This window comes from Myotis brandtii, unplaced genomic scaffold (assembly GCF_000412655.1).
Source record: "Myotis brandtii unplaced genomic scaffold, ASM41265v1 scaffold297, whole genome shotgun sequence".
NCBI lineage: Eukaryota > Metazoa > Chordata > Mammalia > Chiroptera > Vespertilionidae > Myotis > Myotis brandtii.
This window is the reverse complement of record NW_005361351.1, coordinates 2,790,094-2,817,662: the sequence shown is the minus strand read 5'-3', so window position 1 is coordinate 2,817,662 and position 27,569 is coordinate 2,790,094. Positions and strand designations below refer to the sequence as shown.

Genomic DNA, 27,569 nt, shown 5'->3' with positions numbered 1-27,569 from the left:
TGACCAGCGTCTCTGCCGATCCTGCCAAGGCTGGCCTCTGTTCCTTGTAGTATTTGATACCCACTTTAGGCACCCACACAGGACTCTCTGGCTTTGTAATTCCAGGCTCCTCTGCTACAAAGAATCCCCACCCCCCCCCGGATTATGAGGAAGTAATACTTACATGTATGTTGTTGAAAATGTGGAACCAGCCGTAGCCGGTTTGGCTCAGAGGATAGAGTGTCAGTCCATGGACTGAAGGGTCCGGGTGTCAATTCTAATCACGGGCACATATCTAGGTTGTAGGCTCAATCCCTGGCCTTGGTGATGGGCCAGGCCGCCTTTGCCAGGTGAGCCAGGTGGTCTCGGTGGTGCCACGGTTCTGGTTCTGGTTGGTGATCTGGGACGATGGGAAGTCAGGATGCCCCATTGTGGGCCCGCTCAGGGTACCCTGGGGCTGCACGGACCAAGGTATGGGCACAGTGTGTAGAAACTGCTGTTTCTTCCAGAGTTCTGTTTTGTTAAAGCCAAAATGAGGTTGAGTCCTTCTCAGGAGGTTTGGATTCAGGCCCAGAATGCCAAAGGTGCTCAAGGTGAGAACCCCAAGAGGGCCTCAGGTTATCAGCTGTTGTGTCTCTGCATATTGAGTCATCGTCCTCACAGCCATTCTCTCTTGCCAGCACTTAGCTCACAGGTGCGTCGCGGGAACCTGCTGTCAGTGCACTTACCCGTCAGAAAGGGGCCAGGTGTCCGGGCCAGAGCTGTGGCTTCGGGCTTTCCAATGGGGGCTGTCCACCCCAGAGCCAGACACTGTTCAGCCAGAACACAGTGCCGTGTGCTGAGCTCTGTGCAGCCCCTGAGGCCGCGGAGGCAGCCGCAGTCACAGCCCTGCTGACAGCCGGAATTGTGAGGGAAGAGATCCAGGCTTGTTTCCCTATAAATCCATCCAATCTCTTTTCTCGGAGTAGACAGCTCCAGTGTCCGGGGTCACTTCATGCCATTGTCACGTGTCTCCCCTCAGACCCTGAGGCAACACAGGGAGGGCGGGTGATGACAGAGGAGCCGTCAGGCAGGTGAGTGACCCCCTCACCTTCCTCTTGGCTCCATGGACTAAACCGCCGCAGGCCCACCATCCACTCACTCCCAGGCCACAGGTGACTCGTTTCAGAGAACCATAGGACAGCAGCGTCCCGGCCTGCCTTCCAAGTGGCGTTCCTGCTGTGCGCACTGGCTGCACGAGGGGGATAAATAGTGACCATACAAGGGGCTGTTGGCCCACACATGTCCACCAAACGCTGGCTGTGTTGGAGCTCCGTGGACGCGGGGATGGTGGACAGTAGACCTATGTAGTAATGAACTGCTTTGTCTAACACTGGAGGCAGGTGATCCAAATCTCTGCATGTCCCCAAGAACAGCTGGCTTTTTCGACATCAGAGCCAAACTTTCTCCTTGGGGTCCCAGAGCGACCTGGGGCTCGGGCTCCTCCATGCTGCTTGTGTAAGCACTGCAAAGGGCCATGCGGGGGCGGTCCCCCCTGCACAGAGCAGAGGACAGGACATGGCCACATGGTGGCCACCTCACTGATGGGGGTCATTTGCAGAGTCCTAATGGGCAGGGCCTCGCCCCACTCCTTGCGGGAAGTCCCCAGACTGGCCAGGCCCTAATTGGTTTGCCTCCCCTTGGAGATGCCTAGAAAGACCAGCTGTTCGCCCGCCACTAACCCCAGTGCCGCTTCGGCCCTGCTTTGCTGCCTCCTGCTTGCGTCCGTGCTGGGCAGTGAGCACCCTGCCAAGGCCAGCACCCCACACCCCTGCACTGGTGGTCCCTGTGCCGAGGCCTGTGCCCGGCCCGGTCAGGTTGCCCTGCGCCCGCACAGCACTGGCCGTAGTTCTCTCCCCACTGACACACACAAGGAGCTCGCCCGCCTGCGCATGGCAGGTGAGGCGCCCGCCGCCTGCTGGCCCCCTCACTGCTGCTTCAGGCTTCCCAGAGCTCAATCACGTTCACGTTCGTGCAGGCACGGGGCAGCCACCAGGAGTTCTGCATCCCCATTTGCATCCTGCCTGCCACCATCAGCAACAGTGTCCCAGGCACAGACCTGAGCCTGGCCTGTGACACTGCCCTGGACTCGCTGGTGGAGGTAAGGACTCCCCTGGGGCTGCTTCCCGGATGCCCTCCTCCCCGGGAGCACTGCCGCCGGGATGAACTCAAGTGGAAACTGAGAGGGGAGACCTGGCCAGCCTCCCGAATGAAGGAGCCACATTTATGATCACTCCCTTTTGTTCCATTAGTGGGAGGTTATGTCACACTTTCCATGACAGGGCGGTTTTCCCACCTTCATCTCTGTAGATGCTCCGGCACCCCAGTTCCGTCCCTGGAATGATGCCCCTTCCCGAGCTCCAACCCGCCCGGTGCCCACTCAGTGTCAGGCCCTGGTCATTGTCAGATGTGCGCGGCTGGTGAGTGGGCACAAGGCCTCTGCTGTGGGCGTGGTCCTCCCCCCACAGGGAGAGGAAAGCGGCCAAGCAGGGCCGTGACGGTGACCGCCTGGCAGTGGCACTGACACCTCCTCCAAACCATCACGTCTCGTGAAAGCCCTGACTCCGTTTCAGGGCCCCGCTGAGTGGCACAGCCCCTCTGAGGCCAAATGAGGATGCGGGGAGAGGACAGGAAGGGCTGGCATTAGGCCCACTCCCCGGAGTTTCTTGCTCTCGAACTGATGGGCACGCCTGAGCTTCTTGCTCCTTTTCTCACAAAGCTGTGGCGGGAGGTGGGCTTGCCCTCAGCCTCCAGCAGGGGGATGGCCTCGATCCCAAGCCGGAGGCTCCAATGGGCCTTGCAGTTGCTGCTTTCAGGTAAAATTCTCTCATAGACAGACCCTTAGAGCAGTCACTGGCCACCCTTGGAGAAGTCACTGGGTGCTGGTGGCTGCAGGTGCCCCCTTCACGCCTCTGCGGGCACCGTCAGCATCTCCCGCTGCCATCCCACTTCTGCCCTCAGCTGCACCTGCATGTCACTCAGCTTTGCCACTGGTGTGCGCTTTGCGGGGGGAACCCTCCTGGCCCTGGCCAGCCTGGTCTGGACCCCAAGTCCAGCCTACGCTCCTCCTCCTGGGAGCCCAAGTCATGGGAGGCCACCTCCTAGCCCGTTAACGGGACAGGACTGACAAATCTACAAATCCACAGAGTCCTTTCTATCTTGCACCATTCCAAGTGCCACTTTATCCTTTCACATTCGACTTGCATTTTTATAAGTCCAGTGTGGCGCAACGTTAGCGGCATTGGACCTGTCACATGGGGTTTTTCCTCCAGTGGGACAGGACCCAAAGATTTCTCTCGGAGAATCGTCTGTCAGCCACTGGAGGGGGTCAAGGTTCACCAGAGGCTGGAGGGGCTGGTGGAGCCGGTGGGGCGTCCAGGCCAGGCGGGAGCATCTGCCCTCCCTGATTCCTTCCTCTCACCCAGAGCCAGCCCCTCCCCACCACGTGCCACCCCCTCACTTGTCAGGACTGCTTTTAGTAACTGAATGAGACTGGCTGGAATACCGTACTATTTTTAGAAGAAAGGAATTTGGACCCTCAGACACAACCAGGGTGATGCAGAGGGAGGAGTCAGGAACGGCGTGCCTAAGCTGCAAGCAGCGGCGGAGGGTGCTGGCCAGCGGCCACTGCTGACACTGTGGGGGGGGGGGGGGGCGGGGCGGGGAACCTGGGCATCCGCCCATGTGTGCAGCCCTGTTCCATCCCAGCCCCCAGGGAGCACCCTCGGGTTCCGCCCTGGCCCTGGCCCTGGCCCTGGCCCTGGCCCTGCAGCAGGCGGGCCTTCAGGGGCCTGTCTGGTCCATCCCCCGCCTGCATCAGACCAGAATTGCCCTCATTGGTGCTCTCTCCTCCTCCCATTGCAGCTCCTAGAGATTACAAAGCATGTGCTGCATCTGGAATAATTAATTACTGTAATTAATTATTAAGGGAAGGTGAGGTTCCACCTAAGGAACTGACAGCCTAGTGAGGAGTGACAGCAACTGGCCCCGTGTGTGGAAATCAGAATGCTCTCACAGGTGACGCAAAGTACTCACGTGAAATGGCCGAGTCGATATACTTTTGTGTACAAACCTCCCCTTCTTGCCCCCAAAGATTCGTGACACCTGGTCTCAGGACCACCACTCCCCAGCCCCCTGTGATTTCCCTGGAGATGCAGGATGGTTTAGTCCCAGGAGTCCGTGCCACAGCCTCCACTGGCTGATGGATGGGTGGGATGCTTTGATTCCAGTCACTGCCAGATATGGACGGAGCCCCAATTGTGTCCCAGGCATATGAGCCCAGCCTGTGACCAGCATGGGAGACAGCCCAGGTCAAATGATTATACGGAAGGTGCAGGAGGTGGGCTGAGGCGGGGTTTGTGAAGAAAGGCATGAGTGTCAGGGGAGCCTGCCTGGGAGCTGTCTCGTCCTGGCGGTCAGGCGGTTTTCCTGATGGATGACACTCACGTCTGGGTCACGTTGACGAGACAGGAAGGGGCCGACGCCGGCTCCTTTGCTGCCAGATGACCGAGAGGATTTCACTGGGCTGAGGCCAAGGTGTTGGCAGGCGTGCACCCTCCGTCGGCTCTGGGAGAACCTGTTCTACTCTTCTGGCTCCTAGAGCTGCCCTTGTTGCGAGCGTGGCCTGTGATCCTTTCTCATTTGCGAGGCCTGCAGGCAGCATCTTGCTTCAGTGTGACCTGACCTGTCCCTGGTCAGCCCTCCCTCTGCGTACCTGGGGGCCATTATCCAGCCCACCACGGGCAGTGTGTGTGAGGGCCCCCAGCAGGACAGCGCTGGAGTGGGCTGCCCCGGGGGGTCCATAGGAAGGCTTTGAAATACTCGAGGAAGAAGGTGATGTGACTCAATGCTGGGGAAGGCAAGGGTTGCATCAGAGTGTTTCATTGACGGAACTGGTTAGAGGCTTGGTAGGCTTGAGAAGAGAGGACAGCAACCTGGTGGCAGCGTGTGGGTTTCTCTGTGTCCTGAAGAGGGTGATGGCTGACATTTCCTTAGGAGACCTGCCATCCATGTGTCTGGAAGATTCGTGGGGCCTTTGTCTAAGAGCCACCGTCCACCTCAGTAGAGGTGCCCTGGCGTAGGTTGAGGGTGATCAAACCCAAAGGTAATTGGGGGGGGGGCTTATATTTATTTATTTTAATTTTTTATTGATTTTTAAAGAGAGAGGGAGAGAGAGGGACAGAGAGAGAAATATTGATGAGAGAGAAACATCATCGATCGGCTGCCTCCTGCACGTTCCCTACCGGGGATCAAGCCCGCAATCTGGGCATGTGCCCTGACTGGGAATTGAACCAGCGACCTTTTGGTTCATGGGTTGACCTCAACCACTGAACCACACCGGCCGGGCTTGGGGAGCCTTTTAGAAGAAAACCAAATAGAACTTCCTAGTGACTGAGGCCAAGACCGAGGCCGGCCGTCTCTGCCCGTGTGGCAGACACTCAGGACCTGCCGGGCTCTTGGCTGCTCCCGTCCCAGCACCGGCCGGCCACGTGCTGGAATGACCCGTCCTTCTCTGTGTCCAGACGTGCGACCGCATCAAGCAGTCCGCCAGCGGGACTAAGCGCCGCGTGTTCATCATCGAGACCATGGGCGGCTACTGCGGCTACCTGGCTAACATGGGGGCCCTGGCGGCCGGTGCGGACGCCGCCTACATCTTCGAGGAGCCCTTTGACATCCGAGACCTGCAGGTACGTGGTGTGCTTGTCTCCGAGTCCTTCAGTGCTGCCTTTTTTGTTGTTGTTGTTGTTGTTTTTATTTATTTATTTTTTTATTGATTTCAGAGAGGAAGGGAGAGGGAGAGAGAGATAGGAACATCAATGATGAGAGAGAATCATTGATCGGCTGCCTCCTGTACACCCCACACTAGGTATCAAGCCCACAACCTAGGCATGTGCCTTGACCAAGAATCAATCCTTGACCAGGAATCAATTCTGGTTCACAGATTGATGCTCAACCACTGAGCCACTCCCCAACCCTGTTGTTTAGATGGTGCGATACACCAGGTCATAGGCACTTACAGCGACCTACCCCCACCCCGTCCCCCCACCCCTCGCCCCAATCCAGGTTGTGTGCAGATGCACTGACTCTGTGCTAGAGCTCTCTGGGCAGTGATAGCATGAGCTCATGGGTCAGGCGGCTTCCACTCACCCAGGATTGCGCAGTTCCCTCCACTGAGCAGCCACTGTTTCTGTAGCCATTTGACAAGGGCAGCGAGTGCTTCCCAGGATGAGCACTGGGCTCCCGAGGCTTCCAGTGCCTGTGGTCCAGTGTGGGAAGGTCACAGTGGTTAACCCCCTTCCTGGAGCCCAGTGGCCACAGGACAAGCAGCTCTGTCCACTGAAGTGTGGGATTTAATGAGGGAACGTGTGGCGCCCCCCGCCCTGTGTGGGACACAGCAGTGGACTTAATGCACTTGGTGGGCACTGCCAACCATAAACAAAATGGGAACCAGACTTACCTCCTGCCCTTCCCTGCAGCTCACTTCCTTGTTTTTTTCATTAACCGATTTTATTTTAGAGCAGTTTTCGGTTCACATTAGAGATTTCCCATATATACACAGGGCAGCCTGCTCACCCAGCACCCCTGCCAGAGTAGGACCAATGATGGAGTCGAGGGACCCACACTGACATGCCATCAGCACCCCACAGTCCCAGTAGGGTTGTCATGAGGGCTCACTCGGGTGTCCCTGCTGCTTTTAAATGGTCACATCACGATGGCTATTCTTCCAAATGGATAAGGGTCTCCCAGGGCTCCCAGCTTTTAGTGGAGGCTAGTGGGGCAAGCACTAGTTAGTTTGGTCGCTCAGCCCAGGCATGGGTTGGAGGTCAGCCTGTTCAGGACAGGCATTGATCAGTAAACACAACTGAAATACACAAAAGCACAAATAAAACAACTTTGTAAAAGCTATGATTTTGTTACTTTTGTACCGAATAAATCAAGTAGAGAGATACTTGATGTTTTTACTTATCTGTGATTTTTCTTAAATCTTGACCTATGAATTTCTCTTCAACATTGAATTAAACATTTATACTTCACACACCTGCCTAAAGATAGTGCCTCACCATCCCATGCCATCGCTCTAGGCACGAAGTAGGTGCTAACAAATGTCGTGATGAATGGGATTTGCTTGTATGTATATATCTCATTTTTTGCATTTTTTTTTCTCTCAAGATACAGTATTCCTTTCCTTAGGGAATTTGTGCACAAGTTTGAGTCTAGAAAAATTTCTCTTGGCCTGGAAATGCTCGCTAGGCAACCATATGTATGAGATTCTATATAAAGTGAGGTGACAGATATTTTCCTCCAAGATAAAAAATATTGTCATGAAAATAGGTAAGAAGCAATAAAATAAATTTATAAGTTTAGGCAAGGACACAGAATATACGGATTAAGGTTTTAGGATGGAAACCTATTTTGGAAAGTGTTTCCCATGGAAGCTGAGCTCCACCCCCTACATATGCCCAATAACATGACCTTGTAATCTTCACCGCAGGGCTTGTCACTACCTGATGTATTTTCCGAGATCAGACGAGATCGGGGGTGTTCAGGTGGTATGGCCGTAGACTACCTGATGTATTTTCTGTTGTGCTCGCCACCAAAATGTCAGCTAGGAGCAGCTGCTACGTTCAGCAGTTAGGGTTGCGCGGTGCCTGGCACACAGTAGGTGCTTAGTAGGTTTCCGGTGTGACTAATGTAGCACTCTTTCCTAGTCCAATGTGGAGCACCTGACAGAGAAGATGAAGACCTGCATTCAGAGGGGCCTTGTGGTCAGGTAACAGATCAGTTCTCATCTAAGACCTGGCTTCTCAGAAATCACCCACTTTGCCATCTAAAATGGGTCGGGGTGGGCGGGCCCTGCTTCTCCACCACCATCCTGGGTCCTGCTGGGAGGACGCAGCGGAGATGCTGGGCTTGTGCGAAAAACTTGCATATACTCAAATGAGTGGATGGTAATCTTTAAAAATTCATTTTTGCTTTGTAATTACTTAAACTACACCGCTGATATTTATAAAGAGAAGAAAATGTGGGCAGTCGTGCACAGGATCAGGACTGAGGCGGCTGTAATGTCCTCTCAGTGCCCGCGGGGCAGGCGCCCCCAGCCCTGAGCCCGTGCTTCCCGTTTCAGAAACGAGAACTGCAACGAGAACTACACCACCGACTTCATCTACCAGCTCTACTCAGAGGAGGGCAAAGGGGTGTTCGACTGTAGGAAGAACGTGCTGGGCCACATGCAGCAGGTAGGGCCGGCACTCCATCCCTCACGAATGGCCCCAGTCCCGCAAAACAGCAAGGGGAGCTGTTAGTCATGTGACTTCCTTTTAGATGGATGATTAAAAACATCTGAACTATGTTCCAGTTCCAGTTAGAAGTCATACCAGATATCACCAGCTTTAGGAATTCCGTTGTGAAATTTGGGTAGATGGTCATCTTAAGGAAATGGTCAACTTTCATATAGGAATATCAATTAACTGGAAAACCTTATTCAAAGTGTCTCATTCAATATTGGGCAAAAATAAGCATCCAAATAGGAACATCAGACAAGTGATACTTATTTGAGATTTGCATGGAATCAGAGCAAGGTGGAAAGAACCCGGGGCGCGCTCTGTAAGTGCCCCGGATGACAAGCAGGGTGGGTTGGAAGCACAGGCCCCGCCTCCTGACCGCACTCCTGTCCTTGTCCCATCACCATTGACCCCTCCTGTGTCCTAGGAACTTCTAACTTTGGGCCCATTGTTCACATCCGTGGGTCCCTGAATCTCCTGAATCTATGACGCAATGCTAGGCAGGTGTGTATTTTGTGAAAGGAAAGTGGGACCCCCTTCCCCATCCCAAAATAAGGTTAAGGAATCCTGAAAGAATATTTAAAATGATGCCGACCCGAAGGTGACAAAAGCGCTGTGGTACTTACCTCACAGGCTCAGCCTCGTGGGCAGCAGTCACGGGCTTGCTTTTGTCTGGTCCCAACTATGCACAAGGAGGTAAAATTTAACAAAACAAACCTTCAAAGCCCATATTTACAAACGTGATGTGAACTTTGTTGAATAGTAATTTATTTTATTTCTACTTCATTTTTTAAAGTAAACAGCCAGGAAGGTGTGGTTGTTTAATTAACATGTAACTAACCACCCACAGGGAGGAGCGCCTTCCCCATTTGACAGAAACTTTGGAACCAAAATCTCCGCCCGGGCCATGCAGTGGATCACGGGGAAGCTGAAGGAGGCGCAAGGAAAAGGTGCCGAGAGGCGGGGTGGCCTGTGCACATGATGCTTTCACTCTTACCAGACTCCATGGTTGCTAGATACGACATTCACGGTTGGATGGATACGAAATGCTTTATTCCCGCTGATTAGAGATGGGAGGCATCGGTCATCAGTGACACTCTTCTTAGTAAAATTGCTGTTCACATGTGGGCTCCTCTGCAAGACCCTACGATGTGATCTCTCCTTGTTTTCTCCCTTTGCCACCTGGACCACTTTGGACTGGCCCTGAAGATACTTTCAGATTTTCTCCTTGACTCATTCACGACTCCTTTTTAGAGCAGGCAAGGAAGGAGCAGAGGTATCCAGACTGTTTTCCCCTCCACCTAAGTGTGTGCCGCTCCCATACTCCACCCTCCCCGCCCCTCAGCATAACGTCGGATGTGTAACCATCCCGCCACTTCCTTCAGAGTTCACTGTCTGATCAAACCTTCCAGGGTGTTATTAGTCCCACTTTGAGTAGGGAATGCCTTCAATACTTTGGGACTACAAATTCTTAGTAACATTTAACTGAAGTCATTCATTCTTCCTGCTATTTATCGCTTGCTCTTGGATACTCTGTTCACTACATACTTTTCAATCATGAAAGGATCTTACACACTTTTTGCATCATATGGCATGGTCATTTAAGTCTTAAATGCATTTCCTAGTGTTAAGCCCACTTTGCCTTCCTGGGGAACAACCCCCCAACCCCAGCTGGTCTGGGTTTTTGCTTCGGCCATTTCCTGCTCATCCTGTCCGTCAGGTGCTAGGTCAGGCTTGTCCTAACTTTCTCAGTCGGGGCGTTCCTCCCAGAAATAATTTGTAAGATGTTTTCATTTTTTGATGTTAATAAACTCCAGACGCCTCCATCAAAGGTTCTGTAGCTTTCTCTGTAGGACAGGGGAGGCTGACCTGCTCAATTTCTTTACTGTTTATAGAATTATCTGTGTTTCTTTTTTGTTTGCTCATTTTTGTCGGTCTTTTTTTCATGTTTGTTTCTTGCATCCCTTTTGTAAGTTACGTCCTCTAGGAACTTTTCAAGTTCATCTAAATTTTCAAAAACTTTGCCATGAAGATTTTCATCATGTCCTCTTTTGTTTTTGATGCTTGTAGCCCTTCTGGTCCCATCACTGCAGGATTAGTTATTGTGCTGGTACCTGTAAGTCCCTCCCCTCCGTTTTCTTGACCAATCTTCCCAGATCTGTGTGTTTATGTGTATTTCCAGTGTTTGACTTATGCAAACACAGAGATGTAAAGTTTCAAACTAAATTCAGTCTTCCAAGAACTGGCTTTGATTTTTTTTTTCTACTAATATTTTTTACATTAACTTCTACTTTTATATTTCATCCCATAAAAATAAACCTGGATTTATTTTCTTCTTTTCACTGTCATCTAAGGAAGCTTACCTCACTAATTCCCAGCTGCTCACAGTACGTGCAGTCATGAGTGTACTTTCTTACTAGCATGGACCTGAACTCCTGCTGCAGTTTAAGCCAATCTTCCCAGCCCAGTACTTGGTGAGCTATGCATTCACCCCTTACTCCCCATGGGGTGTCTCACTGCCAAGCACAGCGAACAGCTCCTCTCAGGGCTAATGTGGAGCAAGGGTGCCCCATCATCTCTGCCTCTTTCCCCGAATCTTGACGGGGACTCACAGGGTGTTCTCCGCCCACCTCGTCACAGCCCCAGGGATCCTGGGAGTCTGGCTTCTGCCCAGGGAGGATGTGAGAAGTCCCAATTCTTCAATCTCCTCACAGGATTCTGCTCCCTCCTGTCAGCAAACCTTCTCTGGCCACTTTGCTGGCCTCACTGGCCATTTCACCTGACCTTCCCACACAACCAAGCAGCCATTCTCAGGTCACTTTCTGTCCTTTATAGGAAGAAAGTTTGTAAACGATGATTCCGTCTGTGTGCTGGGAATATGCCAAAGAAACCTTCTTTTCCAGCCTGTGGCAGAGCTGAAGGAGAAGACAGACTTTGAGTAAGTAAACCTTACTGCAGGTAGAAGGAATGGGGACAAGAGTCAAGGACAGAGGGACGCCACCGTCACAGTCCCTGTTCTCACCCCTGCCCCTCTCATCCGCAGGCACAGAATTCCCAAAGAGCAGTGGTGGCTGAAGCTGCGGCCCCTCATGAAGATCCTGGCCAAGTACAAGGCCAGCTATGAGGTCTCTGACATGAGCCAGTTGGAGCACGTTCACACCGGCCCCGAGGAGCCTGCAGCCATCTAGGCGCCACTGCCCGCCAGCGATTCCTCGGACTTCCTGTTTACCGCCCATTTTTGTAACACGTATGTTATTTATCAGCACTTTATGTGAGTACTGTGGACGTTAATCCCCAATCACACAGCACCGCCCTGTACCCTTCACATCCCCATTGGATCCTAAGCCTCCAGTGAGTTGTCTGCTGTGTCACACGCTGTCTCCTGCTTTACCATATGCATTCCCAGTGGAATTAAACATTTGGCTAAAACTCAGACCACGGTACTAAGTGCCTTTGATTTTTTTCAGTAGGCATTTAAACCTCAGGATCTGGGGGCAGCTACCAAAGGTTGGCAGGCAGTTTCGTGGGCAGATACTATTCATGTATTTTTATAGGGATCAGTGAAGTAGGCTGCACGAAGCAGTCACAAAGGGAAAGGCAATGCTGTGACACACAGACCTGGTACATGGCAGGTGAGCAGAGAAGGCCCAGACCAGGACCCCAGGGGAGGTGACCAACTCCGGCCACACGGGCTCCTTTAAAAACACCACGAACATGTGCGTCGGGAAGAAGGTGAGCTTCCACACTCGACCTCAGTCCTAGCTGTGCACTGAGGAGGGTAAGACATGTCACCTAGTGTCTGGAGGGAAAAGCATTTCTGCCTCTTCTCCAGCCTCTGCTCTCGTCTGGGGTGAGAGGAACCAGCCTGCCCACCAGCCGTGGGGGAAGGAGTCGTGCACAGCAGAGAAGGCGGATGATGAGAAATACGGGAAGACCACGCAAAAGAGCCAGTGTCCCAATAAAGCGAGTCACACAAATTCTGGGCTCCCCAGTGCACGTAAAAGTTATGTTTACACTACACTGTAGTCTACTAGGTGTGCGAGAGCAGTGTGTCTAACTAAATGTACAAACCTTAACTAAAAAATACTTGATTGCTTAAAAATGCTAAGGATCATCCAAGCCCGCTGGAAAGGGCGTGGACAGCCCTGCTGGGCGCAGTGGCCACTGAACTCGTCTGTGGAACGCGCAGCACAGCAACTGCGCAACACAGAAGGCGCTCTGCCGGTGGCCGAGTTTAGGATGTGAGGATAAAATGAGAAGTTCACTTTCTGTCTGAAAAAAGTAAAGTGAGCAACAGATGAGACAGAGCCCTTCAGTAAAGACAAAATGGGAACAAGTTAATGCTTATTAACACCAAACACACCAGCTCTCGAAAGGGATCCCATCAGGCTGCCTTGCTGAGGGTGTGTCTGTCCAGAATTTCCCCCAGGTCCTTGGTGTGACCACACTTTTTTATAAACGATGTTGGCATACCTTTGTTCACTTATTCATTTCACTCATTTTTTTATTAGAGGTCCTAAGAACGACTTAGCAAAATGTCATTTAAAATGACTAAAGCACAGGTAGGTCAGAGTTGCCTTTTATTTTAAGTATTTAAATAAATGTTCTATCATTATCAGAAAGTCTTACAACAGTTGTGCATCTCTGGCATTTAATACATGATTATTTCCATTTCTTCACGATCACCCACTTCTTTAAGATAGAAGAGTTTGGGGATGACCTGACAGGCAAGTACATACATACCTTTGGCAAAATTTTAAGATTAATAAATGAGGAAGATATTTGGGAAAAACCTTCCAAATTAAACTTGTCTCGGCTTGCTTCTCTGGGGCCTGTGAGCCGCGTTAGCCGTGTCCCGAGCACAGCCGCAGCTCCTTGTCATCTGATGATCCAGGACGGGTCCTTGGCGATCTTCGTGTTCTCTGGTCCCAGCAGAGCCAGCCCGTGGGTGCTCCTCCCGACACCGAGGTACCTGAAAAGGTGGGGGTCAGGACTGTTTCCACATCAGCCGCCCGCAGGTTCACACTTCAGGCCACGTGACCGTACTCACTTGTTGCTCACGTCAATGAGACCTTCTCGGTGGACGGCAAAGAGCTGTTCCCTGTGCGCTTGCTTCAGCTCATCTGAGAGGCCGTATAGGAAGTGGTCCAGCCCTGAAGGAACACAGGTGACTGGGGAAGCTGGCAGGGACAGCATGCAGCGGCTGACCGTTCCACAGACCCTGCTCCTAGGTGGCTGACCCTGACCCAGGCCCTTTGGGGAAGAGGATGGAGATGAGTGAGGGCCGAGTCAGGATGGTCTCTGCCCCTGCCCAGGGCACTGGCAGTCACTGAAGCTCTGAGATGGTGAAATGCGACCCCTTTCAAGCAGCCAACCGAGATGCTCATTCTCAAGGTGGACACTGGCGTGTCACAAAGGAGGCGGCGGCGGGAGGTGAGGTGAGATGGGTACTCATCTCGGGAACTCAGCCTGGAGTTGTCTGGTCGCACCATCCATCCAGGTGCTTGTGTTTTCTACTCCACGTACCTTTGTCCGAAGGAGCCACAGGAGCGTCCACAGCAGAGAATACGGAGAGCTTGGCCTCGTCAATGTCCTGCTGTGAGAACTTCCCAGACTTGGCCCAGTCCACAGCCTTCGCAAAAGACTGGAGTGTTTCTGTGGAACGTGGATCCCTGGGAGACCCGAAGAGTTAGTTACTCACATTTACCACAAAAAAATAAGCAATAATCACATGCTGACTTCACAGCTTCAACACTTTATAGCTATTAACTTTATGCTTAGTCCAAAAATCAACACTCTGGAAATTTAAACCTGGCCACAGGCCGTCTGACCCTCTCCCTGCCCTTGAAGATGGGGTTTGTTCACCCAGCCTCACACCAGGTTATTAAATGCACCCACTGCGACTTCCTTGGGAGGAAACATCGGACTGAATGAAAGACTCATGGAGAAACACTAAGAAAGGTTAAATGAAAACGCTCCTTTCCAAAGGACGCACTCAGAATAGTTGAATCACCCAATCTGGGCCAATCCTGGAGCCCCAGCACCGTCTCAGTGGAAAGGGCTGCAGAGGCCTTTGCCCAATACTGCAGACTACAGGGGCCAGGAGACGGGGGCCTTAGGTGGTGGTTTCTGTGCTGCAGCTCCCAGCCCGGCCACTAGGAAATGTTCAGAAGTTGCAGCAGTAGGGGGTAAAGAGTAGTGCCTCAGAGGCACAAAGAGTCCTTTCCCTAGAATATTAGGATGCGTATCTTCAGGCAGAGAAAGTTAAATGGGCAAAAGCAGTCAGTGGAGCCAGGAGCCCAGCCTCTACAATTCCATCAGCCAGAACACTGCTCAGTTCACCTTCTACTGAAATATGCTTGTCACCAAAGTGCCAGGATTCATTTAAGGCACAAAGTTTCCTGTTCCTTCCTGCTGTCCCTAAAACCGAAAGGACAGTGCTGGGTGTGGTTAAATGCCGAAGAGGTGGGGAAAGTGGGAACAATTGTTTCTCATGCTCACCCCACTGTCTGAGGTATGATATTGATGATTTTGAGCCAGTGACTGTCAGTGACATGACATTGTGTCCACATGTATGAGATGGTCAGAGAAAAGCTCACCTATATGAATAAAAGGTGAATATTCCATTATGACTGAGTTTAGCGCCTCCACCGTAGGCACCACCTTTTTCTCGAATTTCTGTGTGCAAGAATTTAGCAGTCATCAAACGTGCCAGGATCTTCAGACTGAAATAAATGATTAAGAATGCAAATTAAAAACATGGCTGGCAAGGAAGTAATTTTTAAAAATGTCAAGTGTATAATTAGGTGAAGACAAAAATAAAGCAGTGGCTTAAATGACGGGTGGTAGTGGACACACCTTCCCACACACTTCTAGCTCCCTCTTAACCTCTTCCCACCCACAGGGAGCATGTTAAAGCTGCAGCCACAACTCGGACCCCCACATCAGTGTGAGTGTGTGCACGTGCACATGGAAGGCTCTTGACTAACTTTCCACAGGCATCCTCCCTAGGGTTTCCCTTGGTTGGAGTGTGCGTTTTCTATGTTCCCACTAGCTTCCAGTATGAATGCTAATAGCTGATGCCCTGGAAGGAAAAGGATGGTCTGGAAAGCACCTTCCCAGGGCACAGTGAGCGGGGCCACACCCGTGACTGCCATCCGCATGAGTCCAGGCGGCCCTGCTCTGTGTGAGCACTCGGCCCAGCAGGGGACACAGCCTGGTGAGAAGCTGAAGGGAGAAGCATGTTCCTAAAGACGGGGCAGGGTGGCTGTGCCGCCCTCACGGGCGGGCTCCACTCTGCCCACAGGGGTTTGCCCTCCACGTGTTTTTCTCTAGAAACTTCTATTACTTCTATGTTACCTAATGAACACACATTCACTATTGGAAAATTATAAAATACAAAAAGAGGCAAAAGAGATCAATAATCCCACTACCCACAGATACCTCTTGTAACATTTTCATGGTCTCACTACATCTTTCTAGTCATCGAAATGCACATTCCCACCCTGATGGCCTAGCATACAGAGCATGCCCCTTTCCTACAGATACGGAAATAAACGGACAGAAACGCTGAGCAATGTGACTCATTTTCTCTGTGCACTTCTGGAGCCGGGGCAGCCGCATGTTTCTGAGTCTCTCGGACCCACCACGTTTCCCTCCCCGACTCTCCTCCTTGGAGTCGTGGTTTCCTTGCCCTCCTCGTTTGTACCTGGCATGGTCAGGGTGTGTGTAGGGGGCAGTTCTGACACATTCACCGACGTAGTTCACGGGGAATGGAAGCAGGAAGTGTGTCTTCATCTGGCAGGGCGTGAAAGTGGGCTCCTGCGGAGGGAAGGGAAGGCCCGGTCAGGCTGTGTCATGGGGAGTGGCCCACGGGTGCTTCCCGTACAGGTGCCACCTGGACTTCTGAATGTCCTACTTCCTGTGGGCATCACCAGCCACGGTCTCATCTGAGAGCAAGGCACTGACGATCACAACACGCCACACAGCCACAATGAAACAGCTCGTTCTACGTCATTTCTGTCGGTCACTGACTGTGCGAGCTTTCCTTTCCTTTCCATTTCTCTCCAGGAACAGTCAGTTGCCCTCTCTGTGATGAGCCAAACCCAATGCCCAGATCACCAAGCTGTGTGTGTGGGCAGGACAACACTGCCCAGTTGGTGAATTAACACTGACTCGGCAGTCAAGTTAAAATAGAGGCATGGTGATGAGACCATGTGGAGGCACAGAGGTCTTCATGGGCACCAGGACGAGAGACAGGACTCCCTGGTTCTGCGTGCCAGCAGTGAGGCATTGACTGGCAACCTGGAATGGGCCACCAGCCTATCCAGAGTCGAACTGGGCCGGCTGGTTCTGAAATGACAGGGCTGTGTTCACTTACTGTGATCAGCTTTCTGACGACTTGGCATCCACTAACATGTGCACTTCCTCCACATCCGTTAGGCACAGCTTTCTGAAAATGTTTCCAAGAGAAATGAGAAAAATCCTAAATTCACTTCAAATAGCTAAGATGATATATTCCAGAAAACTCACAGAGCTAATAACAAGTGTTAGGGCGCATTTGCTTTGGTGTTTTAACTACATAGATTTCTATGGATTTTCAAATGGTCTGGGAGCTGAGGCACCACACCCCTTCAGCTGGGACTCTGAGAGGCAGGGGGGCAGGTCCATTTGGGGATGAGGATCACATGGACATAACCAAGGGGAAAGCGAAAGTTCATCCTCTGTAGAATGTGCATATTGTCAGCCTTGTGCGTGAGGAGTGAGGCTTCTCTGCTGACCCAGGTGAGTGAGATCAGAGCCACTCTGGAAGTTAATCACATGCCTAGCGCTTACTAGATGTGATTATCTGCAGTGGTTCTCAACCTGTGGGTCGAGACCCCTTTGGCGATCGAACTACCCTTTCACAGGGGTCGCCTAAGACCATCCTGCATATCAGATATTTACATTACGATTCATAATAGTAGCAACATTACAGTTATGAAGTAGCAACGAAAATAATTTTATGGTTGGGTCACAACATGAGGAACTGTATTTAAAGGGCCAGAAGGTTGAGAACCACTGAGCGACAGCCTACAGTGCATTGCTGAGTCGGGGGAAAGCCTCTAGCTGCAGCCGGACGGGCCTCCTCAGGGCACCATTTTTGGCTGTTCTTACAAGAGCATATTTCAGAGCCCAGTGTCCTGCCTCATCAGGAGAGTGTGCCCAAGCGCTCCAGGGACAACAGAAGCACAGGGCACAAGGCCAAATTAGAGGGTTTGAACTCACTTCTAACTGGGTCAGCCCTGGGCCGCACCCAACCTGGTCTCATCAGCACGCGCCCTTCCCTGGGAGGGCTCTCACCTCCACCACGTGCGGGCGCACCGGCTTCCGCTCCTTCTTGCTTCGCCCCACGCTTCTGAGGAAGTCTCCCACTGCTCGTTCCGTCTGAGACAGCTGCTGCGGGGTCGCATTCACTGCACATCTGTTTAAAAAATCACGTATGAACAGGAAACCCTTACTACATCTAGTATAAATAACAATAAAAAGGAGATAGTATATTGTTTTTGTATAAAATAATGCTCAAAAATATTAAAAAGAAACAGTAGCCAAATATGTAAATATCACAGTTTGCTACTTCACCACAATGCTTTCAAGTAATCAGAAAGCCTGTCTTATCTTTCAATGGCTTACAGCTAATACAGTTGTCAAGATGAAAGACAGCGTTTCTGACTCCAAATATTGTTTCCCTGAAGCTGCCAACACCTTCACACTTACACTGTCATAGACTGGAAACTGCAATTTCTGTCTAGAAGGGAAGTCAACAGTTTGCAGGTGTAAACTGGTCATTAAACTAGGAAATTGTAAGTTGCCACCTATTCTCTCAAAAATGTATTTTTATATAACCCTTCCAAATTCTACAGAATCACAGATAATACTATGAGTTATTGGAACTATACAGTAAATTGACAGTGTATTTTTCTTCTTTTGGCCCTGAATCCTAAATTTATTTCAGTTAAATTACACACCATTATAGTAATTAACTATATTCCAGGCACTATACTGACTGCAATGCATTCTTTTCTTTTTTGCCATAAATCTTCAAAGTATTGTTTTATGGAGGAGGAAACAGAAGGTCCAAGTGGTTAGCTGCCTAAGGCACTATGGGTACAAGTGTCCGTTCTGGCCCGAAACTGGCAGTCAGTTCTGCCCAGGGCAGGCCCCTCACCAAGCTTAGGCTCCCCTCCTGCCACCCAGATGGTCTGGGGAAACCTGCTGGCGAGTCCAAGAAACTGACGGGGAAGGTCCTGGAACTCTCCATGTAGAGCTACAATCTAACCTAAATCTGTGTCACTGATAACACAACATGTCAATCATTTTTACATTCTGCTCACGCTCACAAACCTGTGAGCTTCAGGCCAACTGTATGTGGACAGCTCTGCTACTAGGTGTTTTCCTAAACTATCGTGTCATAATTAATCTCACAAGAACTTTGCATTTTTACTCTGGTCTTGAGCAAGCTAACTGCACTGGGTCTCACGGACGGCTCATTTACAGAACACGTGCTGTTTACTTTTAGGAGCAATATGACTAAATATTTGCAGTAAATCCACCTCACAGTTCTAGGATGAAATTTTCCCATATGAAATTTCTTCATTAGAACACTGAAGTCTAGAATCAATTCTATAACCTACACCTTCACTTGAAGAGCATCTCCACGCTACACTCAATGAAACTGGATGCATCATTACTATCTTTGCTCAGAACAAACCACAAACCCCTACCTCATATTGTTGCAGTTTAATAAATGCTTCTTGATGCGCGGGAGCTTTCTCAGGATGGGGCTGATGTCTGTCATTTCTGCGATTCTCTTCATCAACCTCACCTAAGCCAAAGGAACCAGCACATAGAGCAGACACCCCGAGCAGAGCAGGGAGCTACTGGGGCAGAGCAGGGACCAGACACTCCTCCCTAGTCTGGAAACCAGACAGATGCCCCGATAGGGGAACCATGGTGCTGTGACTGTGCCAGATGCACCTGCCTGCCTTGGGGACACATTTCTGCGATTCTCTTCATCAACCTCACCTAAGCCAAAGGAACCAGCACATAGAGCAGACACCCCGAGCAGAGCAGGGAGCTACTGGGGCAGAGCAGGGACCAGACACTCCTCCCTAGTCTGGAAACCAGACAGATGCCCCGATAGGGGAACCATGGTGCTGTGACTGTGCCAGATGCACCTGCCTGCCTTGGGGAGGGGTGGGAATGGGGGGAAGAGACGGGAGGGTAGTTCCTCATGAAATTTGGTCAGTTAGAGAGTTAGCTTTTCTGAGATATAAATAATTTAGTACCAGGTAATTTTATTAACTCTGCAAGACCTGGCTAACCCGGAATACCCAATGGTCCCCTCTGCATATCACCTGGTCCATCCCATTGAAGGTCTCCTGCAGGTCCCCCGCGGGCGTCAGGGTCCTGCTGGCTCTGATGGATGCATAGAGGTGCCCCGAGTCTGGAACTCCGTTGGACAGCTCTTGAGCAGTCATCTTAACCAACACTTTGAAGTGTTCTTCTTCCTCAAAGCATGGGCTATGGACAGGAAGAGTATGCTAAGTTTCTGGAGCCCCCTCAGTTCCCATTTAATAGCATGGAGAATGTGTAAGTTTTCAGACAATGTACACATCCTGAGAAATTTTACAAGTCCATAGAAATTACAAGTGGAATTAGGCTCTGAAATCAAGCCACCAGAGAGTAAAACCTCCCTTTAGCACACTTCAGACCAGCCCTGTGATACGGCCACAGCATTAACATATCTGCAAATCAAGTTACCTGTTAAATATTTCACTCCACAGGTGCATCATGTCTGGTAGGTTTCTCTCGAGGCAGAAAGATGAAAAAAATACACCCTAAATCAGGAAAGAAAAGAAAATAAATTATTTAAAAGAAAAAAAATAGACACCAGAGAAACCAACCTTTGAACACCCTGTGATGGAGAAACAAATGTTACCTGCTCGTAGGTGTCCAGGTGGGAGTCGTCGGGGAGCACGTGGGGAGACGCGGTCATCCCACCCGTCTTCAGCTCTATCTGCTGAGCCTGCTCCCTGTAGTCGAGGACTCCACAGCCCAGCCTGTGAACAGCAGGGAGTTCCCTAATCACCAATGTGATCTCGGCCCCATCACCTTGAATTACAAGCTCGGCTCAATCCAAGAACCACGCCTGTACAAACTTCTTACACCTCAAATGTACATGCAGGCTGAGTCGTCACGGGCCCTCTCCCCAGGAGAAACCGGGTCTCCTGTTCAGGGGGTCACTCAGCACTGTCCAGTCCACCAGACACCCGCTATCCAGCACTAACGTAAAATGCTGAGCTGCGCTCCCAGTGCTAGGCTTTCAAATGGTCACTGTGTCTTCCCTACTCTGTTCTTCCAAAACATCCGACAGACTATCTGTTCAAATATTTGGTAGTGTTGGGGGTGTAATTTAAAAACTAAGCTTTTTTGCATTTTTAAGAAAAGCTGAAGTCATCACTACACTGATGTTGCTTTTGGTAGAAACATTCTAACTGCTGTTCCTACTGAGAGAAGTAATTTAAGCCAAGCGACACTGTGAGGTTTTATTAAAATGACCACAGTCATAAAAGGACAAAGAGATGGAACCATATTTTTTTAAAGGGCAGGGAACTGTGCAGTCACTCTGCAGTGCATTTAGCTCCTGTGCATATAGGACACAGGGCCCAGCCATTTACTGCGGTGATTTCCCTTCGAAGCCTCTATGTACCTGGATTATAGGAAGGGAATCCAGCTGACAGCTCCCATCACCTCCCGCTCAGCCTGCCCCCCTCAACCTCCGAGAGCCAGCAGAGGAACAGGGACACAGGACAGACATGCAGCAGTGCTATGCCCATCTGTGCTCTCAAATCTGCTCAGGCATCTGCTCACCCAGGATGACAGGACCACAAAACCAGCGCAGACAAGGGCATACGGCATGGCGGCTCAAGGACATCCCAGGCCCACATGTCAGACTTAATTACTTACATTTTCTGATGCAAAACCATCATTCTTTTCACAATCTTAAAGAGCTTAGTTGCTGAGGTAGATATTTTGAAAATTTCACTTATACCCAAGGCTTATAAATATTTAGTGTGCTATATCTTAGTAAGGAAATGTGATTTTCATAAGAAAAATCTCAACAAATATTGTACCCTTTATATACTGTAACAATGCTATGGATTATGAAAAACAAATGATTCACTAAAAAGTAGATTATGAATGCACTGAAACAAAAGGAACACAGAGAATATCCACCAATGAAATATACAAGCGTGTGCTGAGTGTGCAAACGTGTCTTACTTAGTGAGGACGCTGCAGAAGAGCGGCACGTAGGGCCGGAGCTCCTCGGGCAGGGTGTTGAGGCTGGAGAAGGCCCGGAAGTAGACCACGCCATTGGTGGGCTGGGCGCAGTATTGCACAGGGACGTCTCCAGCTGGAGAAAGAGGCGTTAAACTTCCAAATTTTCACCATTACACTTGCAATCATGCAGTCAGTTATTTTTTAAATGGTCGTGCTGTTCAAGGGTGGAGGTTTAAAATTTATATCAGCAAAGAAATACTACTCATTTGCTGTAATTTAGACAAATTTCCCTATTGTACTTTTATATGGTAAAATTTAAACCGTCTTTAATACTAAAGAGCTCCTTGCTTTTTGAAGAATCAGGAGAGAGAAGCAGTGTGCTTCGGGTCAACAAATGCCCTGGCATTCAAGCTGGACCCTGCTGGCCTCTGTGCGCCTCACCTCCTTACTCAGAGTGGATTGTCATTCCTGCAACACAGACCCCACTCTTCACCCAGCCCAGATGCCTCTCATCCTAACAAGTCCCTCCCCAGGACCTGATGGCCCCACCATGAAGCCCCCGGCACCCCCGGTCCCAAGTTCCCCAGGGGGACGTTCTGTGTTCTCTTTCCACATCCCTAGCACAGTGCCCTAAATCAGCAGGGGAACTAAGGTACTCACTGGTGACTGACCTATCCCCACCAATTCTGATAATAATCACTTAATGACTTTCAGTGACAAACACAAACTGTGGGGGATTAGATCAGTGGGATGTTAACCCGCTTTCCAGAAGACAGGATCTCCTTTGCATGTGCACGCACATGCACACGAAAACTCAGACGTGGTAAACAGGACAGGCCCCGTTACAAACAGAGGGCCAGTGACAGATGCTTCACAGAAGTCAACGTGATGCTCAAACACGCTCGACACTCCTACACTGGCGGAGACAAGTCAAAGTGCAAGGCTGCCGTCCGAATTCCCTCAGGACAGAGCAATGAAGTCATGTCTTGCCACGTGGAAGCTGAATATCCACTCCGACAAGGAACGTTGTGCCAGAGAGGCCTCTGTGCTTCTAACCAGAAGCTGCTGACAGACCAGGGAGGAAACTCCAGGATGAAACTCGAGATGCCAGGGGCCTGCAACTCCTGTTGGCTCCCCACACCTTGACACAAGGCACTGTGCGGCGTTTCCCGTCCCTCCACACTAGGCTGTCCCCTGGCCTAGACTGCCAGCTGAGCTGGAGAGCATGATGGCGGGGGTTCAAAGGCTGCCTGAGCCCTTTAAGAGCTGCATCTAATGCAGCACAGCATCACTCACACTCTCCTGACTCCAGAGGCTGGGAACAGAGCCCACCACCCCCACTGGGAGGCAAGGACAGGCTCCTCCTGGGTAGAGAAGTCTGTCGTCACTGAGCAGAAACAGCACCCAGGGAAGCATCAAGAGCAGGACTACAAAGTCATAGGGGTGCTCCCATGGTTCACATGGCCCGAGCACCATGCCGGCCAGAGCTCACTGACCTGCCAGGGACACCGCCAGCTCAGTGAACGGGATTCTGGGCTCAATGTCTGACACCTTCAGCGCCGGCAGACATGAGGCATCCTGAGCTTTGCTTTGCTGAGTCTGTAATTCTAAACCTAGGAGGAAGAAGGGGAGGAAATGTATGAACATTTAGGAAGATAATAACCGAAAGGTCTTTTGTAATTCATCTCTTCTGCCGCTAACTCGCACCCACCCATGCTGAGTGCTGGGGTGTGAGCACTGCCAGGCCAAAGTGAAGCGGAAGCATAAGCACTGCAGGTGGCTCTTCCCTAATCTTCACTCTCAATGACCTAGAGCAGCGATTTTCAACCTTGTTCATCTCACGGCACATAAACTAATTACTAAAACTCTGCAGCATGCAAAATTTTTTGCTCATCTGATAAAAAAAAAATAGGTATAATTTCAATTCATTCACACCAGACAGCTATTGTTGTGTTGGTTACCACTTTTTTATTTGACAACCTAAGGGAAAAGAGGTCAGTGCCCCTGACTAAACAGTCAGGTATTGCATGTGTGTGCTAAAAATTATTGCGGCACACGGGTTGAAAATCACTGCTCTAAAGGAACCATTGTGCTGGTGGGGGTGGGACTTTGCTCAGACAGTTCCCTGACTCCCAGGTTTTATGCTAGATAGATGGACTGAACTCATTTTTAGAGCTTTCAAACTACTGTTCCATCGCATACCCTTTCCCAACTATAAACATGCTCAAAACACATGCTCTGGGCCTGCCTGCCCCTGGTCTGATTGGAGGGGAGAGGCTCCCCTTCCCCAGAGTCTGCACAGACCACTGACTGTCGGGAGGGAACCAAAGGGCTCCGTGCGTGACCAAGGACAGAGCGGAGTAGTGCACGTGTGAACAGCCCGCACAATCTGTCAAACACACATTGCATCATGTCACAAGATAACCGATCCCCTGTTGTCGCTGAGCTGCCCTGACCTCCAGGTCCACCTCCCTGAAGTTGCCAGAGAGCCAGTGACCACAACACTGGCCCCTGACAGAGGTGGGTTTCTGGACAGCTTGTTACAGGCTCTGCTAGGGTTGGGTCCCAGGTCCAAGTACAGGCTGACCCACCTCCCCTCGCAGGCCCGTCCCCAGCTCATCCCACAGCACCAGGGGGATGTGGCTCCATGCACCTTACACTCAAACCTCTTGGATATCCAAGGCCCTCCTCACCTGGTTTGTCACCCCCACCCCAATCAACCAAGTCACCCAACCCCTTGACCCTCAGACATTCTCTATTTCTGTGCATTTGGGCTGAAGGTCTTTTGCCTCTTTGCCTGACAGTCCTTTGAAACAGTTCAAAGGCCCACCTCCTTTGTCTTCTGAAACATCCACTGCTACTTTCTGAATGCACAGAAACCGTTGGCATCGTCTCATCTGCTCCCAGGTAAACTCCCTCCCAAAGGCAGGGGCTACGGCCCTTCATAGTACTTAATATGTTACATTATAGACACCCCTAAACTGGAAGGTTATTTAGAGTGGTTTTTTTAAAATATATTTTATTGATTTTTTACAGAGAAGAAGGGAGAGGGATACAGAGTTAGAAACATCTATCAGCTGCCTCCTGAATACCCCCTACTGGGGATGTGCCCACAACCAAGGTACATGCCTTTGACTGGAATCGAACCTGAGATCCTTCAGTCCACAGGCTGACGCACTATCCACTGAGCCAAACTGGTCAGGGCTATTTAGAGTTTTAAATCAGATAATTTCCCATTCTCATTTTCCCTTGGTGCTTATCTTTAAACTGGACTTTGCTTCCTCATGCTGAAGTACACATGTAAGACTGAGACGAAATAACCACTAAATGCACTAGCACTGTGTTCTACTTAATGAACGATGCAGTGATCTGTAAAATAAAAGCACACCTTTGTAATACAGGCCCCCATTCATTCACACACAGGTGTGCACTGGAGTAACTATTTCCTTAAAACAGCACACACCTCCACGACCAGGCCAGGAATCTGATCACTCAGGGAGTGTATATTCCGTTGCTTAGGCATGCATTACCTCCTGTACAAATGTCCTTAAGTAAAAATGGAAGATGTTTGTTTCCATATCTTGGCTATTGTAAATAATGCTTTCAATACAGAGGTGCATATGTCTTTACAAATTAGTGTTTTCATTTTCTTTGGGTAAATACCCAGAAAACGACTGGATTACATGATAGATCTATTCTTAATCTTTTAAGGAACCTCCATACTGTTTTCCACTGTGGCTTCACCGATTTAATTGTCATTTGCAACAGCATGGATGTGTTGGAGAGCATTATACTAAGCGAAGTAAGTCAGAGAAAAACAAAAACCATATGATTTCACTCATATGTGGAATATAAAACAAGAAAGCAACAAACTAACACACACAAAAAACAAACAAAGAAACACCCATAGACACAGACAACACAACAGTGGTTACCAAGAAAGGAGTGTGAGAAGACGAAGTGGGTTAGGGGTCAAATACACTGTAATGAATGGAAACTAGACATTCGGTGGTGAGCACAAATACACAGAGTACATAGATGTCAAATTATAATGGTGCATATCTGAAATTTATATAATCTTACTTACAGCAAAAACAAAACAAAACAAAAACCCCACCAACAGTACAATGAAAAATGGATGGGACTCAATCAAACTCAAAACATTTTGCGCAGCAAAAGAAACCATCAACTAAATGAAAAAGCAACATAGGGAATGGGAGAAAATATTTGTAAATCATATATCTGTTAAAGAGTTTCACATCCAAACTATAAAGAATTTATAAAATTCAATAGCAAAAAATGGGCAGAGGACTTGAATAGACATTTTTCTAAAGAGCATGAACAGATGAGATGGCCAACAGACATGAAAAGATGCTCAACATCACTAATCATCAGGGAATCGCAAATAAAAACCACAGTGAGATGCCATATTATACCCATTAGGATAACTACTAAAAAAAAAACCTAGAAAATAATCTGTGCTGGTGAGGATATCTCGTGCCCCATTGGTGGGATTGTAAATTGGTACAGCCGCAATAGAAAATAGTATAGAGGTTCCTCAAAAATTAAAAATGGAACTATCATATGAGCCAGCAATTCACTTCTGGGTATTCATTTGAAGAAAATAAAAACACTAATTCTAAAAGAGATATACACCCCTATTTTCATTGCAGCATTCTTTATAATAGCCAAGGTATGAAAGCAATCTAAGTGTCCATCCATGGAAAAATGGATAAAGATGTGAGAAATATATACAACAGAATATTGCTTGGCCATCTATAATAATAAAAGTGTAATATGCAAATCAGCCGAACGACCAAACAGCAGAACGACCGTCTGGACGACCATGCTATGACATGTACTGGTGCCAGGCCAGCCAAGGCGGGTGTGATGCAATTGGTGGGGGAGCCCCACCATCACCCCAAATAGGAAGGAAGGCCCAGGCTACCCAGCCGGCAGTGCTGCAGCAGGTGGGCAGGGCCTCCCTCTGCAGAGCCATAGATTGCGGAGCCCCACGATCGATCGCCCCGCAGACGGAGGCTCAGGCCAGCAATCGCTCCGCAGAGGGAGGCCCAGGCCAGCCACGCGATTGCACCCCACGCCTGTTGCCCACAGAGGGAGGCAACCGGTGGTGGGGGGGAGGGGGAGCAGCGCCACATAGATGGCAAGCAGTGGCAGCAGCAGGGTTGGGGCCAGCTGCAGGCAGCTGGGGGAAGGAAAGCCCCGATAGGCCCTGATCGCTGGCCAGACCTAGGGACCCTACCCAAGGGGTCCCGGATTGCGAGAGGGTGCAGGCCGGGCTGTGGGACACCCCCGCCCCCACCATGCATAATTTTTGTGCACCGGGCCTCTAGTAAAAGAATGAAATGTGCCATTTGTGACAGCATGGGTGGGCCTAGAGGGTGTTATGCTAAGTGAAATAAGTCAGAGAAAGACAAATACCATATTTCACTTATATGTGGATCTAAAAAAGAAAAATAAATAAAGAAATAAAATAGAAACAAACTCATAGGTACAGAGAAAGTTTGATAGTCATCAGATGGGAGGGGGATTCAGGCGATGGAAGAAAAAGGTATTAAAAAGTACCAATTGCCAGTTATAAAAACGGTCACTGGGATGTAAAGTACAGTGTAGGGAATACAGTTAATAATACTGTTATAACTGTATGGTGCCAGGTGGATACTAGATATATCACTTTGAAAGGTATATAAATGCCTAACTACTCTGTTAGACTCCTGAAACTCAATTATAGAGTTAACTATAATTGAAAAATAAATTTAAAAAATAATTTTAAAAATTATTAATGAAAACATGATATCTACACTAATAAAAGAGAAACATGGTAATTAGCGTACGACCACTACCCTTCCCATTGGCTAATCAGCATATCCTTATGCAAATTAACTGTCAGCCAAGATGGCGGCCGGCAGCCATGCACTGAAGCGA

The 27,569-nt window shown here is 49.7% G+C and overlaps 2 protein-coding genes across 2 annotated transcripts in view; one reads left to right on the top strand and one right to left on the bottom strand.

The window, feature by feature from the left end:
* PFKP (phosphofructokinase, platelet) overlaps positions 1-11,733 on the top strand; it is a 70,240-nt gene extending 58,507 nt beyond the window's left edge. Inside the window, exons 17-22 of the mRNA XM_005869528.2 lie at positions 5,541-5,705; positions 7,728-7,789; positions 8,144-8,255; positions 9,151-9,250; positions 11,136-11,238; positions 11,344-11,733. Of these exons, the coding sequence (XP_005869590.1) occupies positions 5,541-5,705; positions 7,728-7,789; positions 8,144-8,255; positions 9,151-9,250; positions 11,136-11,238; positions 11,344-11,488 (687 nt within the window). The 3' untranslated portion in view covers positions 11,489-11,733. The remainder of the gene's footprint in view (positions 1-5,540; positions 5,706-7,727; positions 7,790-8,143; positions 8,256-9,150; positions 9,251-11,135; positions 11,239-11,343) is intronic.
* A 1,128-nt stretch (positions 11,734-12,861) lies between these two features.
* Positions 12,862-27,569, bottom strand: part of PITRM1 (pitrilysin metallopeptidase 1) — a 36,561-nt gene continuing 21,853 nt past the window's right edge. The window contains exons 14-26 of the mRNA XM_005869526.2: positions 23,120-23,236; positions 21,624-21,756; positions 20,281-20,401; positions 20,103-20,179; positions 19,697-19,862; positions 19,064-19,164; positions 17,643-17,763; positions 16,681-16,752; positions 16,009-16,121; positions 14,900-15,025; positions 13,827-13,972; positions 13,351-13,453; positions 12,862-13,272 (exon numbers count right to left, since the gene is read on the bottom strand). Of these exons, the coding sequence (XP_005869588.1) occupies positions 13,179-13,272; positions 13,351-13,453; positions 13,827-13,972; positions 14,900-15,025; positions 16,009-16,121; positions 16,681-16,752; positions 17,643-17,763; positions 19,064-19,164; positions 19,697-19,862; positions 20,103-20,179; positions 20,281-20,401; positions 21,624-21,756; positions 23,120-23,236 (1,490 nt within the window). The 3' untranslated portion in view covers positions 12,862-13,178. The remainder of the gene's footprint in view (positions 13,273-13,350; positions 13,454-13,826; positions 13,973-14,899; positions 15,026-16,008; positions 16,122-16,680; positions 16,753-17,642; positions 17,764-19,063; positions 19,165-19,696; positions 19,863-20,102; positions 20,180-20,280; positions 20,402-21,623; positions 21,757-23,119; positions 23,237-27,569) is intronic.